Source organism: Phycodurus eques, chromosome 3, assembly GCF_024500275.1.
Source record: "Phycodurus eques isolate BA_2022a chromosome 3, UOR_Pequ_1.1, whole genome shotgun sequence".
NCBI lineage: Eukaryota > Metazoa > Chordata > Actinopteri > Syngnathiformes > Syngnathidae > Phycodurus > Phycodurus eques.
The window spans coordinates 25,165,841-25,183,292 of record NC_084527.1 but is presented as its reverse complement, the minus strand read 5'-3'; the positions used below and the strand labels follow the sequence as shown (position 1 = coordinate 25,183,292).

General features: G+C 40.4%; 1 protein-coding gene across 1 annotated transcript in view; it reads right to left on the bottom strand.

Moving 5' to 3' along the window:
* Positions 1-17,452, bottom strand: part of loxl2b (lysyl oxidase-like 2b) — a 43,542-nt gene that overhangs the window by 18,247 nt on the left and 7,843 nt on the right. The window contains exon 5 of the mRNA XM_061672836.1: positions 2,638-2,849. Coding sequence (XP_061528820.1) covers positions 2,638-2,849 — 212 coding nt within the window. The remainder of the gene's footprint in view (positions 1-2,637; positions 2,850-17,452) is intronic.

Sequence of the window (17,452 nt, the reverse complement as noted above, 5' to 3'; positions counted from 1 at the left end):
AATAGAACGCCGGACGCTTCCGTGTTAGCAAGCGGGAGACCCATCTCAAATTTTCCTTTCATAGCCAAGATTGTTGAGAAAGTGACAGTGTCACTGTCTAAAACAGACAAAAAACTGGATGAGCCAAAATTGTCTTCAATTGAACCACAACAAAACTGAGATAATAATAAAAATAAAATGATAAATAATATTTTGGCAATAAAGAAAATAAGATTGCCGCTAGTAAATACCTGGAGTCACTCTCTTTAAAAAAAAAAAGTCCGAAACCTCGGTGTACTGATAGATTCCGACCTGACTTTCAACAGTCATATCAAATCAATGAGTAAAACTGCCTTCTACCATCTGAAGAACATATCCAGAGTGAAGGCTTGCATGTGCCAAGCAGACCAGGAGAAGCTCATCCATGCTTTTACCTCTAGTAGACTTGACTATTGTAATGGTCTTATGACTGGACTCTCCCAAAAGAGCATTAAACAGCTGCAGCTCATTCAGAATGCTGCAGGTCGGGTTCTGACCAGAACAAAGAGGTCAGTTTGTACTCCAATTCTAAAGTCTTTACACTGGCTCCCAGTCAGCTTTAGAATAGATTGTAAAGTTCTGCTACTGGTCTATATATCAATAAATGGTTTAGGTCCTGAATACATGAATGAAATGCTAATGAAATATAAATCCAGTCGGGCTCTGAGATAGACAGACTCTGGTCAAAACCAAACATGGTGAAGCAGCATTTAGCTATTATGCTGCACACAAATGGAGTAAGTTGGCAACAGAAGTGACATCAGTCCCAAGTGTGAATGTTCTTATATCCAGGTCAAAAACTCTTGCTTTTTCTCAAGCTTTTTAGAGCATTTCCACTTTTAAGTGATATTTCTTACACTGTACGCTGCTTTAATTGTACTGTTATTTTTCTCTTTGTTTTAAATGCTTATAAGCTGTTTTGTTTCTTTGTTTTTAAATGCTTTCAATCATGTAAAGCGCATTGTGTATTAAATGCACTGCATAAATAAATTTGCTTTGCTTTGCTTTTTCATTAATAAATGAAATTACCATTTACAAACAGCATTTTAAGCTCACTTTTATATTATATTTATAGTTATATTTGTCAGATATTTACATTTGTTTGATGATCGCATACATTAAAGTGGGGAAACTTTGCAAAAATATAAGAATCTGAGATGGGGCCCAATACATTTTCATGTCACTGTATACAGTAGTAAGAGGTTAGGAAATGCTTAAAAGCTGGTGCTGACAGGAAGACCGAGCATCCTGATGCTCATAACCAGTGGCGTCTTTTAGACACGCACTTTGGCTCATCAGAGCGGTATGAGTTGATCCGGCATTTATCAGCCAGTGCCTTCCAAACAGCAAACTGGGACATTCCCACGACTGTGTGACACACAATCCCACATTTAGATATTTAGATGCATGATGATCTCAGCTCCAGACTCTAGTGTGACGCGTAACATTTAAAATTTCAACACTATTTTCACCATTAATGTGACCTATAACGTGTACAACTCAGTTGAAAAACCTGAACTATGTCACAGACGGAGTCAAGAGAAAGGTAAAAAAAAAAACATTCCAAGACATTAGACTGTATTCTGTACACCATGGAACACAGAGAAGAGAGTCATTATCAAGTGGAGAAAATATGGCACATCAATCAAAACACATCAATGAAAACATGAGTAAAAAACTGGTCAGGGAGACTTCCAAGTGGCCGACAGCAGCATTGAAAGTGCTGCAGGAATTTCTGGCAAGTACTGGCTGATTAGTACCTGTAACAACAATCTCCTATCTTTTTCATACAGTATGTCTGGGCTCTGGGGCTGGGTGGAAAAATTGAATCCTTATTTTACATTTAATAAATAAATAAATACACTTGAAATCTGCCAAACTTGTGGGAAAATGTGTTGTGGTCCAATGAAACCAAGGCTGAAGGCACATTTGGCGCAAACACAACACTGCATCACCAAAAGAGGAAAATAACTACAGTCAAGGATGGTGGAGGCAGCCTCATGCTATGTTTGGACTGTTTTTCTTCAACTTGAAATGGGTCCTTAGTCAAATTGACGAAATTATACACAGTTGCATGTCAGGAAAAGCCTACTGCACCTGAATTTTATTTGGGGTTCATTATTGGCACTTTAAATGGTGGTAGTTGTATGCTGACTCAATTAAACAACCCAAGTTATAAGCCAGCAATGCATACTTCTGCAACCACATTAACCTTTGGTGTTTATTTTTACTTCCTTTCTCTAAGTGAGTTATACAGGTTAGAGGTCACATTAATGGTGGAAAATGTTTTACATGATTGGTATTGGTCTCATTTTTTTACATCACAAAAAGCTGACAATTAAACAGAGGTGTCTAGACTTTTTACATCCACGGCATGTGCCCTACAACTGGCTCGTGACCAGTCCAGGGTGTACCGTGGCTATTGCCCAAAGTCAACTGGAACAGGCTCCAGCTCACCTGCGACCCTACTGAGGACAAGAGGTAAAGACAATGGCTGCAAGGATGTTTGCTTGGTCGTATTGTTCTCCCAAAACTATTTCAAAACCATACATTTTTGACCAGCAGTTATTTGGTTCTTGCACCTGCACAAAACTATGCAAGCCAAACATAAATACTCACTTGTAGACTCTGGCATTGTATTTCCTCTCCCCAGGGAAGCCAAACATGCCACAGATGATTCTACTGTTAAAATGGCTCCACTCCTTGTTACAGATTTGTTTCCATTTACCGCCATCCTTCACTTCTACGTAGCCCTCTGTCACAGGGATCCGCCTGCGTAATGATGACAAAATGGCTCGAATGCGCACATCCTCAACTTGAATGTCGAGGTTCTGTAAGAAATTTGAAACAAACATGTAAGAATGAAGATCAACAAATTAAAAGTACACTTATTTCCACATGACACACCACACCAGGAAAGCATGGAATGAAATGGAATGGAATGGAATATTGGTTAGCAAATCTGCTTGGCAATTCTGAGATTGGGGGTTGAATTTCAGCTCCGACCTTGCTGTGTGGAGTTTGTTCTGTTCTCCCCAGGCTTACGTGGATTTTCTCTGAGCACTCTAGCTTCCTCCCACACGCCCAAAACATGCAAGTTAGTTAATTGAAGACTGAATTGTCAAAAGGTGTGAATCATTATTTGCGACCTCTCTAAATTAGACTTTACACCAATTTGATCGGGCTGATCGGTATCGGCAAATATTTACCATTTTATGCTGATCGGCTTAAATGTCATAATTTGTCGAGCTGATCGATGACGTCACTGATCGGCTACACAAAAGACATTAACCCCGTGTCGCCGTGCGCACAGTATATTTGAATCCAGAAGCTATCCGGTGCTCAGGACAGGAGAGGACGTTCGTTTAAGGCCTGCTTCAGGTATGTTCACATACTTTTAATGCGATACGGCTCACAAGCAGGCAATAAAATTTTATGTAGCCTGGCAAGCTAGCGGTAGCACGAACGGCTGGACGTAAACATGCCGCCGTTCTGTCGAATCATGCTCTAAAGTTTCGGTGTGGGTGAAGTAATTTAATTCCAAATAAAATAATTTAATTATAGTAAGTTAGCACCCATTATTTCTGTCATGTAATGTTGGTTTGACCTGACTGATTAGAATACACGATCTGACTAGAGCAGTGATTTCCAACCTTTATGGAGCCAGGGAACATATTTTACAATTTAAAAATCTCACGGCACACAAACAAACAAAAATCTCACAAAAGGTGGACACATTAATTACTGTATGTACTTCCTGCCATCTAATAGAAGAGCATTAATTTGTTCTGTCTGTCACTATGCCTCACTGGCATAAATAGAGGAACAAAGATACATTATTTATTGTAAATACAATTTGTTGAGCAATTAAGTACACAAGTATATACAGTAAATGAACAGGTCATTTAAATAGACACATTCCTCCAGCTTGTGATCGGTGATGGGTTATCGTTTTTTTAAACCCGCTGATCGGTGATCGGCCCCAAAAATCCTGATCGTGTAAAGCCTAGTCTAAATGTGCCCTGACTGGGGACCTGTTCGAGGTGTACCCTGCCTCTCACCCAAACTCAGCTGCGATAGGCTCCAACTCACCCACAATCCTAATGAGGACAAACGGGATAGAAAACGGATGATCGAAGATCCCATCTGAACTTGCATCCTGTGTTATATAAAACACAATAAAACACCCCTTTTCCTACCTACCTCAGCTATAACCTACCGACTCAATCTGACCAAACATTTTTTAGGTACATCGTGTTACTGTTTTTAAAGTGGCGCTATAACTGGAGGCCCTGCAATTGTGTTTGCCTTTGAAACACACTCATAAACTCCATGGTAATTCTCCATGGTAATCGGAAGCCAGATAAACAGACCCGCATGTGCATTAGTTGTAATAAAGATGCCAACAATCCTTCCCAAACTACTGAAAGAAGACATACCTTGTATTTGATTAAATATCAGACTAAGGCTGAGAGTGGGTGTCAACACATTCGAATCCTAAACAAACTGATAGACTCTACTAGCAGAAAATACACCATAACTGACTAACTCGTTTGGCAGAACTACACATTTGACAATCCATCCATCCATCCATTTTCTGAGCCGCTTCTCCTCACTAGGGTCACGGGAGTGCTGGAGCCTATCCCAGCTGTCATCAGGCAGGAGGCGGGGTACACCCTGAACTGGTTGCCGGCCAATCGCAGGGCACATAGAAACAAACAACCATTCGCACTCACATGCACACCTACGGGCAATTTAGAGTCTCCAATTTATGCATGTTTTTGGGATGTGGGAGGAAACCGGAGTGCCCGGAGAAAACCCACGCAGGCACGGGGAGAACATGCAAACTCCACACAGGCGGGGACGGGGATTGAAGCCCGCACCTCAGAACTGTGAGGCTGACGCTCTAACCAGTCGGCTACCATACCGCCCCATTTGAAAATCCATTTGGATGTTAATCTTCCATACTTCTGGGCAGAATGGCCAAATACAGGACATGCTTTAAAGGAAAACTAAACAGCCTACAATAAACCAAGAAAAAAGCTTTGATCCATGTTTGTCGTTCCGCTGAATGTAACAATCATCCACCAATCCTTTACCGCTTATCCTGTTCAGGGTAGCAGGAAGCTGAAGCCGAGCCTTTAACTGACTTCGGGTAAAAGGCAGACGAGACCCGGTTGCCAGTCAGTCACAGAGCACCTATGTCAAGGGTGTCAAACTCATTTTTGTCACGGGCCACATTATAGTTAAAGTTTTCCTTGGAGGGTCGCTATGACTGTGAACCCATATAAATGGGTGCTCGTCTCATGTTATTACATATACACAATAAATTGATGGATAACTACTTTTGAAATGAGAAGTCAGACAGAAAAAAATGTTCAACTAGTATTTATGTTATTTTTAAATGGTGCTTGGTAACAAAAAATGCTTTCAGAAAATATCTCAGCATTATTAAAAGTTAAGACAATTAGCAATTTTAGGAGTCCAGTTAAAAACATTTCGTCGACACACATGATTTGCTTTTGCGGGCCACATAAAATGATGTGGTGGGCCGTATCTGGTCCCCGGGTCCTTAGTTGAAACCTGTGACCTATAAAGACGGACAACCATTCACATTCACAGCGTTGCTGAGTTGCAACTGTACCTATGCTGCCTACAAAGACGTCAGGCAAGTGAACCACTACACTGTCAGTGAATGTACCAATTATAAAAAAATAAATCAGACTTGTCTCTCATACACATTTTGTTCCTCAAACGTAATCATATCAACCAAATTAACATGAAATAACAATTTGAAGAACACCTCTCTGCTAAGAAAAATATGTAATAGATTTGTATTTAAATGTCTGAGAAAAACTCTAAGGCAAAGCAGAACCATTTACAAATTGAGACCTTTGAGACATATTTTTCCAAAATGTATTCTTGAATTCCAAATTGCACCACTTTTGGGGCATTCGACTTTGGATGTTTTACTGTGGTTTAATAAAACATGGCAATTATAGGGACTTTGGGTCATAATGGTCCATATTTGATTGAAAGTATTTTTTCTCAAGAAAATGAAAGTGGCAGTCATTTCCAATAATATCAATACATTTTGAAGCAATTTGCAATTAACTAATTGTCTTTAGAACACCCCTTTTTCAATCGCCAAAATCGACAGGCCCAGGTTCTTCACACATTGTGATAGTTTAAAATCTCGTAGTTTTGGTAAAAGTTTTTCTCTCTTGCCTTCAGGGCCAATACCGAAAACCTCTGTTTTGTCCTGGTTGAGTTGTAGTTGCCAAACTACGCACACTACACGACAGTTCAGACGGGTTTGGCCCCGTCGCTCGGTGTGCGGCAGCCTTTCGAGGCATTTGTGAGCCAATCGATACAAAATGAAGCTGATGAAACATGTTTATACATGCAGAAATGAATCTGTAAGCACTAATCTCACGTGGGATGACGCGGCTGTCTTCTTTCCTCAAAGAGGCATTACAGCAACTATCGATTTAAACAAAAAATAAACCTATTTAAAAAAAGTTCCACTATTATTATTTCCACTCATTATTGTCTTAAAAAAAAACTTACAGACTTTCGATTTAGGCAAAAATTACTGGTACACAGCAGAAAACATAGAAGTTCAATGAGGAAATGTCATCGCTTCCAGATTGTTACGTGGCCTCAAGAGTGGACGGGCCAAAATCTGTCTGAATACCAAATATTTTAACAGAAAACAAGCCTAAAATTACAACGGAGTCTATTCTGGGGGGATTTTTTCTGCAGACATAATTTTTAAGTCCAGAACTATTGAAAAAGTGCCAGTGTTTACAGGATTAGCTTGGTCCTTTATTGTAAATCCTGATAAGAAGCTTGCAGGGGTTTTACCATTTTGCTTCCACCCATAGACCTAAGCCATCGTTGAGCTACTGCATGTTGCAGAGTAAGCTTAGGAGCACAAGCTCAGCCTTAACAATGGAAATATATTGGGTAGGCGCAACCGATGTGCTCATGACTCCTTTTACATTCACAATACAGTACATCAAATATTGTAATGAAGAAAGTAGTTTCTAAAAATTGGCATTGACCTCCAACTCCAAGACAATGCCAAAAGATCTAGAACAACAAATCATCTCTTTCCTGAGCTATTTCATGCCAAATATAGCCGCATTTGTCCACAGTGCAGAGAAGCTGCGAAAAGTAGTATGATATGAAGTACAATAAAGATGGCATGTGGTGATTGTGGCCTTGTGTCTGTGTTTACTAAACATATAATACATGAGTCAGTTGCAGACATTTGCTTGCGCAGACACCATGGATACTTAAAATGCAAGCCATGATGAGAAAACAAAGGGGGCTAAAACACAGCTCTTGAAGAGGTAAACAACATCACTACCAAACGTCACATTGTCTTCGTATAAGGGAATTTACAGGAAAATCTGAAAAGGCAACAGTTATTTTTAACTTTGTCTTGAGGTTAGCACATATTCTTTGGCTGCACAGTATGAGCACTTGCCTTTTTCATCTATTCCATTTCATTTCTCTTAATTCATTTTCAATCTGTAAATAAGAAAGTTCTCACGTGGTCTCTCACCTCCCAAAAAGTGACATTTAGCTACCCAAAAAAAAAAAAAGATTACAAACACGTGCGTCTTATTTTGTTCCAGCACTCCCCAGGGAGAGAGGGCCTTTCCTGTGTCTTGTTTTGGGGGGGAAATAGCGCAGATGGAAAAGCCATGACATGTAAAGAAGAGGGAATGGCCCTCGATCTTGTGCAACACAATATAGCAATGCAAAACTAGTACACCAAAAGTTGCTAAGACACACCCAGGTGAGGAGAAAATGGAACAGAGGAAGCCAACCCACAATCCCGTTTTCTATCTTTTATCATGTTCAAGGTCACAGGCGATCCAAGCTGGCTTTGGGCGAAAGGCGGGGTACACCACAGGTCACTTGTCAATCACGACGGAACAGAGACACATAATTTTAACTTGAATACAATTCAGTGAATTCACATACATGCAAATTATAAGACCACAGACTTCACAGGCCCAATTTACAGTAGGTTTGTAAGGGGAAAGAATGACGTGTCTGAATGCTTTCCAGCTCATCTAAGTACCATAGACCACAGATATGACAGCTTGTGGGGGATGTGATAGCCACCGCACGAATGACTACTTCTGGCTATGAATAACCATAAAAAAATTGGTAATGATGAAAAAGTAACTTACTCAAAACATTCTACTGACTGGCTATAGTATAGTTACTTGGTAAAGTCTAGCTTAGTAAAGATAATTTCGACATGATTGGTGATGGAGAAGCGGCACGGTGGATTTACTGGTTAGAGCGTCTGCCTCACAGTTCTGAGGACCAGGGTTCAATCCCCGGCCCCGCCTGTGTGGAGTTTGCATGTTCTCCCCGTGCCTGCGTGGGTTTTCTCCGGGCACTCCGGTTTCCTCCCATATCCCAAAAACATGCATGGTCGGTTAATTGACAACTCTAAATTGCCCGCAGGTGTGAATGTGAGTGCGAATGGTTGTTTGTTTGTGTGTGCCCTGCCATTGGCTGGCGACCAATTCACGGTGTACCCCGCCTCCTGCCCGATGATAGCTGGGACAGGCTCCAGCATGCCCGCGACCCTAGTGAGGAGAAGCGGCTCAGAAAATGGATAGTGATGGAGACTACTAAGGTTTTACAGAATAAACTACACTTAATAAACATTTTAAAAGAAAAAAAGGAATAAAGACAGCACAACCCAAAACAACACTAGAACAAAACCTTGGTCAAAAAATTTATTTTCTCCCTACATGAGATGATACATTTGCTATGAAAACAGTTCTAAAATTTTTTTTAAACAAGGCTGTAATCATATTGACAAACACACCAAAAAGTGTGTTTAGCATTGCCGTTTTTATTAAAATTATCAACATGAGAAAATCTCCATCCAAGGGTGGAAAATCATTTCCCGTTCTGCCTTCCTAACACTGAGCAGTGTTATTCACTCCATAGATTGATGATAAGCAGTGTAGTAATCCAAATGAACATTTTCTTTTCGGCAAGCTAACTGCCTAACCAACTAATGTTATTTTGACTCTTTAAAAATATATCCCCTCAAAAGCAAGTCATGTCGCAGATAGACCTCTTTATTTTCGTGACATTGTTTCAACAAATTAACTTTTATTTTTGATAAATTATTTCCAGTCCATGTCGTATGTTAGACTGCTTATAAGCAGAAATTGTCATCATAGTGAAAGAGGAGGAATAATATATCAGTCCTAATTCTCCTGGAAAATGTGTTTTTCATTTTAGCTGAGGTCAATATGCGGTTTCATGTGTCAGAAATAGCTAACGTGTCTTCTCAAGTTAGACTTCAATTCAGTTTTTCATAGCCACACATTTATTTACACATTTGTCTCACAGTCCATGGCAAAACTACATTTACAAGGAATTTAGTATTCTTATATTCCAGCACGCAATACAGTTCTTTAAGAGGGGAGTAGAGTGCTGTAGTTGTGCAAAGAAAGTGTAGCTATAGTTTGAGTAATCAGCGCTCAGTCACAGCTATATGTACAGGCTATAAATGTTCTCACACATTACATGCCACAGCGGCCCAATGTCTTCACTGTAAAATATCTTAGGTCTCAACATTTTGACCGTGATGTGCTTTCAGTACAGACTCCTTGCGCTGCAGATCAGCATTTGCCAGCAAAAACAGAGCATGCAGCTTATGAACATGTGTTTATAATAGAGGCCTTCACTAGCTATCAAAAGCAGCAGAATCACATCATATGCAGAAGAAAATTGCCATGCTCTTAATGGGAAACCTCCAATATAGTGTAAATGCCTTTAGATTAGTTGTACTCTGTATTGTAAATGGGTCCATTTATGTCAGTACTGTATATTAAAAGAACAGGACATTATTTGTAAGGAAGAAAAAACTTTAATATGTGGTTTAATGTATTTATGCATTATGCACCTATACTAGATCCACTAATGACAATCTAACTGTTTCAAAAGGGACTGTTATGTCCCAGTTTGCAGCGCCCCATTTAAAAAACCCATTTCTTCACAAAGTGGAAACAGATGTTTCCCAAAGCCTTAACAAACCATGAACAAGAACATAGAAACAATGCCGGAATGGACATTTTCTAAATGTATTTTTTTATGTGACATATGAAACTACAGCTACAATGCCTACTGTATATAAAAGAATATTGTCAGCATTGCTTATCTTATTTTGTTGAACATTATTGTTATTCTTTCCATGTATTTGTGTGTGACTTATGCTCTCTACATTTTTCCTAATACATCACCTTATAGCGCACATTCTGCAAACACTCGGTGTGATTATCTTCACCAAACAAAATGATCCAAGTGTGTATTTTTCGTAAATGTTAGTTCTCACTATGCAAAACTACACAAAGAAGGGGTTGAGCATGGCTCAAGGAAAAGTGCAATCAATTATGGTGCAGATCCACAAAAAGGTGCAGATTGAGATTCTGTCTGCTCTCATCGAGGCCAACAGATCCAGCAGATGGAACTTCTGTGAAAAAAAGGATTCTGTGTACGGCATTCGGCACCCATTTTGTCATGCCGATTACCAACACCTATAGGTTATGTTTTTCAATCCAATGAGTCAGAAGTTTGCTAGGGATTTTTCAACCTTGGTGGAGGTCTGTGCTTACTGCCATTCTTGCTATGCATACTACTTTATATGGTGTAGTAGCAGAGAGAAATTAACAGCTGGAAACAAGGTACTTGTCTGTTTTGGCCAGACATGATTCTTGTTCATTTAATATACACCTTATTCTGTTGAAGGTTGCGGGACGCGTGAGCCTTCCCTCGATGACTTCGGATAAAAGGCGCTGAACTGCAGCTCTCCAGTCAATCACAGGGCACGTACAGCGGCTGAAATAAGTATTTCACACGTTAAAATTTTTATCATTAAATATATTTTCAAAGGTGCTGTTGACATGGAAATTTCATCAGATTAATCCATACACACAAATAAAGTAGAACAAATAAGATGAGAAATTAAGTTGTTTGTAATATTGTGAAGTGACACGGGGAAAAAGTATTGAACAGGCCAACAGGTATTTATTTCATATTCAGTACAAAAGCCTTTGTTTGCAATGACAGCTTCAAGATGCCTCCTGTATGGAGAAACTAGTCGCATGCATTGCTCTGGTGTGATTTTGGCCCATTCCTCAACAGTGCCATTTGCTAAAAAGCAGCCCCACACCGTCCTGTTCCCACCTCTGAACTTCACTGTTGGTATGGTGTTTTTAGGGCGATGTGCAGTGCCATTTCTCCTCCAAACGTGGTGTGCATTATGGTATCCAAACAGTTCAATTTTGCTCTCATTCGACCAGGCTATATTCTCCCAGTATTTAACTGGCATGTGCAAATGTTGTCCAGCAAAGTTTAAATGAGCTTTGACATGCTTTTTTTTCAACAATGGAGTCTTGCGTGGTGAGCGTGCATACAGGCCATTGCAGCGGAGTACATGACTGTTTTCCTTGCGACAACAATACCTGCTAATTCCAGCTATTTTTGAAGCTCTCCCCAGGTGGTCCTTGGCTCTTGGACAACTATTCTGATTATTCTTTGCGCTCTTCTGTCAGAAATCTTGCAAGGAGCACTTGATGGAGGCAAATTTATGGTGGTATGATTGGCTTTCAATTTACCTATTATGGCCCCAACCGTGCTCACTGGAACATTCAGAAGCTTAGATATGCCCCTGTAACCAATCCCATCATTATGTTTTGCAACAATTAGTTTGTGATGGTCTTGAGACAGCACTTTGCTCTTACCCATCATGAGATGTGTCTTGACTCACACCTTGGCAACGAGACCTTTTGTAGGCCATCAATTATGCCTGAACCCGCTGATATTCATTTGCACTGACAAGGGGCTGGATTGCTGTAAGATTATTGATAGATTTTAGGTGTTGTCTTGGCTTTCAATGCCTTTTTGCACCTCGCTTTCTTGATGTGTTAATACTTTTTCCCTATGTCATTTCACATTTTTACACAAAACTTAATTTATTTATTCTACTTTCTTTGTATGTATGGCTCACTTGGTTTGTTCCCAACATCTGGTGAAATCTTCAGGTCAATAGCACCTTTGGAAACATATTTAGTGAGAAAAATGGTGACGTGTTAAACACTTATTTCAGCCGCTGTGTAGAGACAGACAACCATTCACACTCGCATTTACACTGAGTGGGAATTGAACCGAGATTACCTGCACAGAAGTCAAGCAAGTGAACCTCTTCAGTGGATCATATTATTGGTGAGTTGGCCAAAAAAGACTATTCTGACCTAAAGTTCCAGGAATGGCATCACAAATGTTAGATTCCAAACCCAAACTATAAACTATGAGATTTCCCCTGAATTGTGGCCCAGACAATCAACCAACATGGCTACAAAATTGATCCTGCGGTGTTTGTGTCATTCAGTGCGCAAGAAGAGGTGAGATTTGTGGCAGGACAATTTGTGGCTGCTTGACCATGACAACGCGCCTGCTCAAAATGTCCTGAGCATCTGACAGTTCCTGACTGACCAAAACATCGCTGTGCTGGGCCACTTTTGAAGGAGTGGAGACCATTAAGATGGCTTTGATAACAGCGCTGCATAGGACCCTGGAACAATCCTTCTAGGAGTGCATGGAGGCATAGCAGTGAAGGTTGTCAAAGTGCATTGGACTCCAGGTTAATTACTGAAATCGATCTTTAGTAACACCAGTCCTTGCACTTCTTGAACACACCTCGTAAGAGCATTTACTATAGATTTATTGAATGCATGATGTATATTTTTATTCAGCATGGTCTCGCTATATGGCATCATTCTTCTACTCTGGCAGCACAGCAATAGCATAATAGCATAGTTTGCACTAGTCTCTTTTACACATTCGAGATCACACCTGTAATGTTAGCTGCTTGCTGTAAGAGATATGTTCTTCTTCAGATATCTAAATTCTCCACGGCGACACGTCAAATGTGTGAGACATAAAATTGCACCAGCCTAAGTAAGCTCAGACGGACAACAGCCCTTCAGTGACCCTGAACAAGATAAGCGGCACAGACAAATGGTGGTCATACAACTCTCTGGTACTTGCAATTATAATGCAGCAGGCATCTGTTTTCCTGCAAGCAAATTTCAAAGACAACTCATTGTGGCTCAGAGCAACTATTGAAGTATGAGAACGAGAAGGTTTTTATGATACTGAGCTGAAAGCAGCACATAATGGTTTTGGATTGAGTTCTGGAAATAGTAGCACACAAAAGACAATTTTACACAATATTAGTCACACAGCAAAGATTGAGTAAAAAAACAAAAACATAATTTGACACTAAGAAACAGGTCTTTGAAGTGTTTCTCTTTGATGTAAGCAAATCTGAAGGTATCACATTTATGGTGATGACCTGCAGATTTACTTGTCTCTTAACCCAGATACTTCAGTTAAGATAAGTGCACTGCATGATTGCTTGACTGCAGTTAAGGACTAGATGGCTCAAGCCTCGATTAAGTTAAATGTGATGAAAACTGTAGTTTTAATTGTTGCCCTTGACAGCTTAGCTCTTAAAATTCCCACCCGTGAGGGTGACTTTTGTAAAAATGTGCCCCCCAATTTGAGAGAAATTTGGGATTATACAGTGGAGGACATAATTTGATACCTCACTGATTTTGTAAATTCACCCACTGACAAAGACATGGCCAGTCTAATTTTAATGGTAGGTTATGTCAGGGTGGCACAGTGTCCGGTTGGTTAGCACATCTGCCTCACAGTACTGAGGACGCGGGTTCAAATCTGGCCTCACCTATGTGGAGTTTGCATGTTCTCCCCGTGCCTGCATGGGTTTTCTCTGTGTCCTACATTCCCAAAACATGTATGGTAGGTTAATTGAAGGCTAAATTGTCCATAGGTATGAGTGTGAATGTGAATGGTCTTTGGTCTATTTGTGCCCTGCGATTGGCTGGCGACCAGTTAAGGCTGTACACCTCCACCCGCTCAAAGTCAGCTGAGATAGGCGCCAGCACACCTGCGACCCTAGTGAGGATAAGCAGTACAGAAAATGGACGGATGGATATTAAAACTGTAATCCGTTGCTCCTCTAAAATATTCCTTAATTTAGATCCATGTTTTCGGATTCTGAACGACAAAAGATCATTCATGCTTCTGTCTCCTCACATCTTGACTATTGTCATTCTCTCTTCAACAATCTCAGAAAAACTTCATTAGACTGTCTCCTATAAATTCAGAACATCACCACTGGGCTTTTGGGTTTTGTCTCGATCCAATCTGGTATATGTGCAACCTACTTCTGCGTTCAGCAAAATGGGTCAAAGCACTTCCTTACGGTTCAAGTGACACCAGCCATAAACTAAATGAATGTTTAGCAAGTTCTGCATAAAACAATCATGTAAACAAACCGTAGTCATGCCTTAAGACGTCACGCCCTGAGAGAGGAAAATGTGAGTTATACAGCCAACTAGCCATGAGGTGACTGTGTAATTTTCTTATGAACTGTGCATGTGCATGAGAGGAGTGGGAAGATGAGAAAAGCTGCACCCAAACAAAATAAGGTAATAATTAAAATGTTTTGGCCCTGTTTTCCCTCAAACTTTTTTTCTGTTTGTAAGAAATGTAAAGGTTTTGTCGGGATCAGAAGAAGCTTGGGACATGACAAATTGGTACTTAGTATTGACAACATTAATATTTCTTGATCATTATCGACGAAAAGGTTTTCAGAATTTATTTTTGAATATACATTTTAGGTATATCAGAAGGGTACGGGCCCAATGCTAAAGCTAACAAATATACAACTACTGTGTTTGATCAACAAATTAAAGCAGTCAGTTATTCTGGAGCTTGTGAACTGTGAAAAAGGTGTTTGTCAACAGAATGCATTAAACACAGCAAACTGGCCTTAGTATAAACCAAGTGGTGTACAGTGAAGGCCTTTAGAGCCTTCTGTGCCAGCCTAAACACCATCAAGACCACTGACCTACTATTACAACTTAATTCAATGATTAATATATTATTGTATTATTTATTATAATCTATTCATTAATTCATCTTCCCTTTCGCTTATCCCCACTAGGGTTGCGGGCGGGCTGGAGCCTATCCCAGCTATCATCGGGCAGGAGGCGGGGTACACCCTGAACTGGTTGCCAGCCAATCGCAGGGCACATATAAACAAACAACCGTTCGCACTCACATTCACACCTACGGGCAATTTAGAATCTTCAATTAACCTACCACGGAATGTTTTTGGGAGGAAACAGGAGTACCCGGAGAAAACCCCCGCAGGCACGGGGAGAACATGCAAACTCCACACAGGCGGGACCGGGATTTAAACCTCGGTCGTCAGAACTGTGAGGCGGATGTGCTAACCAGTCGTCTACCGTGAGCTATTATAATTTATAATATAATAAATCATATACGATATGTATAATAATATATTAATTTTGTTCCAACTTTCATCATTTCATGGTGTGTGTCTTGGCTGGCCAGCTTCCAGTCGTTTACAGTATGCAGTGTTCCCTCGCCACTTCGCGCTTCACGTTTTGCGGCTTCAGTGCTTCGCGGGTTTTTCCAAAATATTCATAAAAAAATAATAAAATAAATACATTTTTAAAAATACAGCCAAATCGGCAGCCATATTGCGGAAAGACGCATTGTTTCATGTTGATGCGCGAGAGAGAAGGTTTCCCTGCTTGCCAAACAAAGAGATGAGTTGACTCAGAGGCTTTGTACATGCCTGTACTGTACAGTACTGTACATGACACGGGCACTCATACAAGGCGCGTGATTGGTTCCCGGCGCGACATCGACCAATGAGAGCACGAGTGGATTTATCCCGTGAGCTGATTGGCTGCACATCATCGCAGCCTCACCCAGCATCTTCCCTTGTTGTGTCTCGCCAGTCTCGTCCATGCTGTTGACCGTCTCGCATACTGTATCTCAGTGTTTTGTTCGCGATAACTTTTGTTGTTTAAGCGAAAACTTTTTTTGATTAGTTAAGCCCATACACTGCCAAACACATTTCATAAACTCTGGAATTTCTAGATGTTGAAGATGTTTGGAAATAGAATGGAATGTATGCTCATGAGTGCAGGTCAGACCTCAGAAAATTCCCTGTGGCCAATTCAAGTGTAATGTTGAAGCAGCAATACAAATAAACAAGGATATAAATATAAATACTCAAGACTCAGTAAACAGTGTGTGTCAGTTAGTTGTCTCCTGTTCATCTTACTGTGACAAACACATCAAATATATGCCAGTAGAAACCTTTGAATAGCAGCAAAGCCAATTCTAACAAACGTTCAAGATTCAACACCTCCTAATCAATTTTTCAAAAACGCAAGATGGCGAAGAACTTACGCGGAAGAATCTGACCGCATTGGTCAAAGGTCACCAACACATGCATGCTAGGATTCATGTTTCACCTCCCGCTTAGCTCATTGTCTCGGTATTTTCTTTGCGTTTGACTCGCTGCCAGCCGTCGTACTGAGGTTACCACCGCTTCGGAAGGCTGTAGCTCCTCAACATGCTCCCGAAGCACACTAATCATCCAATCGCACAAACCTCCAACTATAGGTAATTATTGCAACTATTACACACCACAGTGTGCCTGGGTGGGTCACCAGGATAACGCTTCCAGATGAGATAATGCAATGCACATGCAATGTTTTATAAAGGAAACACCGAATCAGACTTTCACCACCCGCCTTGACTTCAGACATCTAGAGCTCTTGGGAAACCATTACATCAACCTCTGCACATTTCATAGAGATATATTTACTCCTACAGTGCAGAAAAAAAACATCAGCACTGCAGCAAACTACAAGTAAGTACAGTAGTCAATAATGGACGAAAAATAAATATCATAGATTTTACATGAGAGGCGCAGGATCTGGTGCTGGCTGAGTTATCTCAGCGCTGCAGTTTTCTCATAACATTGGAATGTGATTTAACGAGGCTTGTATAGTGAAGAGAAAGATAACACACTGAGTTTGGAGTTAATTACTTTGATGCTTATTGTTCAGCCCAGAATTCAGCAGGACCTGAAAACGGCCAGCCAGACAACTTTGACAGTTACAAGTGCCTGCATCAATAATTTACCAGTTAAACGTTACTTAACTGACATACTCTCACTGTAGGCAACGTGGAAATTATTGTTATACACCCGGAGAGTCAGGGTGCCACTGACTAACTGTCAAGTGTGCAGAGCTGTGTAAAGCCAATAAATGATGACCTAAGCATGTATTTTACTTTTCAAAATCAGTCCATTCATTTAGGAGGGAGCGCTCTTCTGCTCGCCTCCTCATGAGCAAAACCAATATTTACTTAATCCTTATGTCAACTCTCAATTTAATTAATTAACCACCCAGTCAGGGTCTGGTTCTCATCAATATTTCTAACGGTATTTTTTGTGTCTAATTGTATT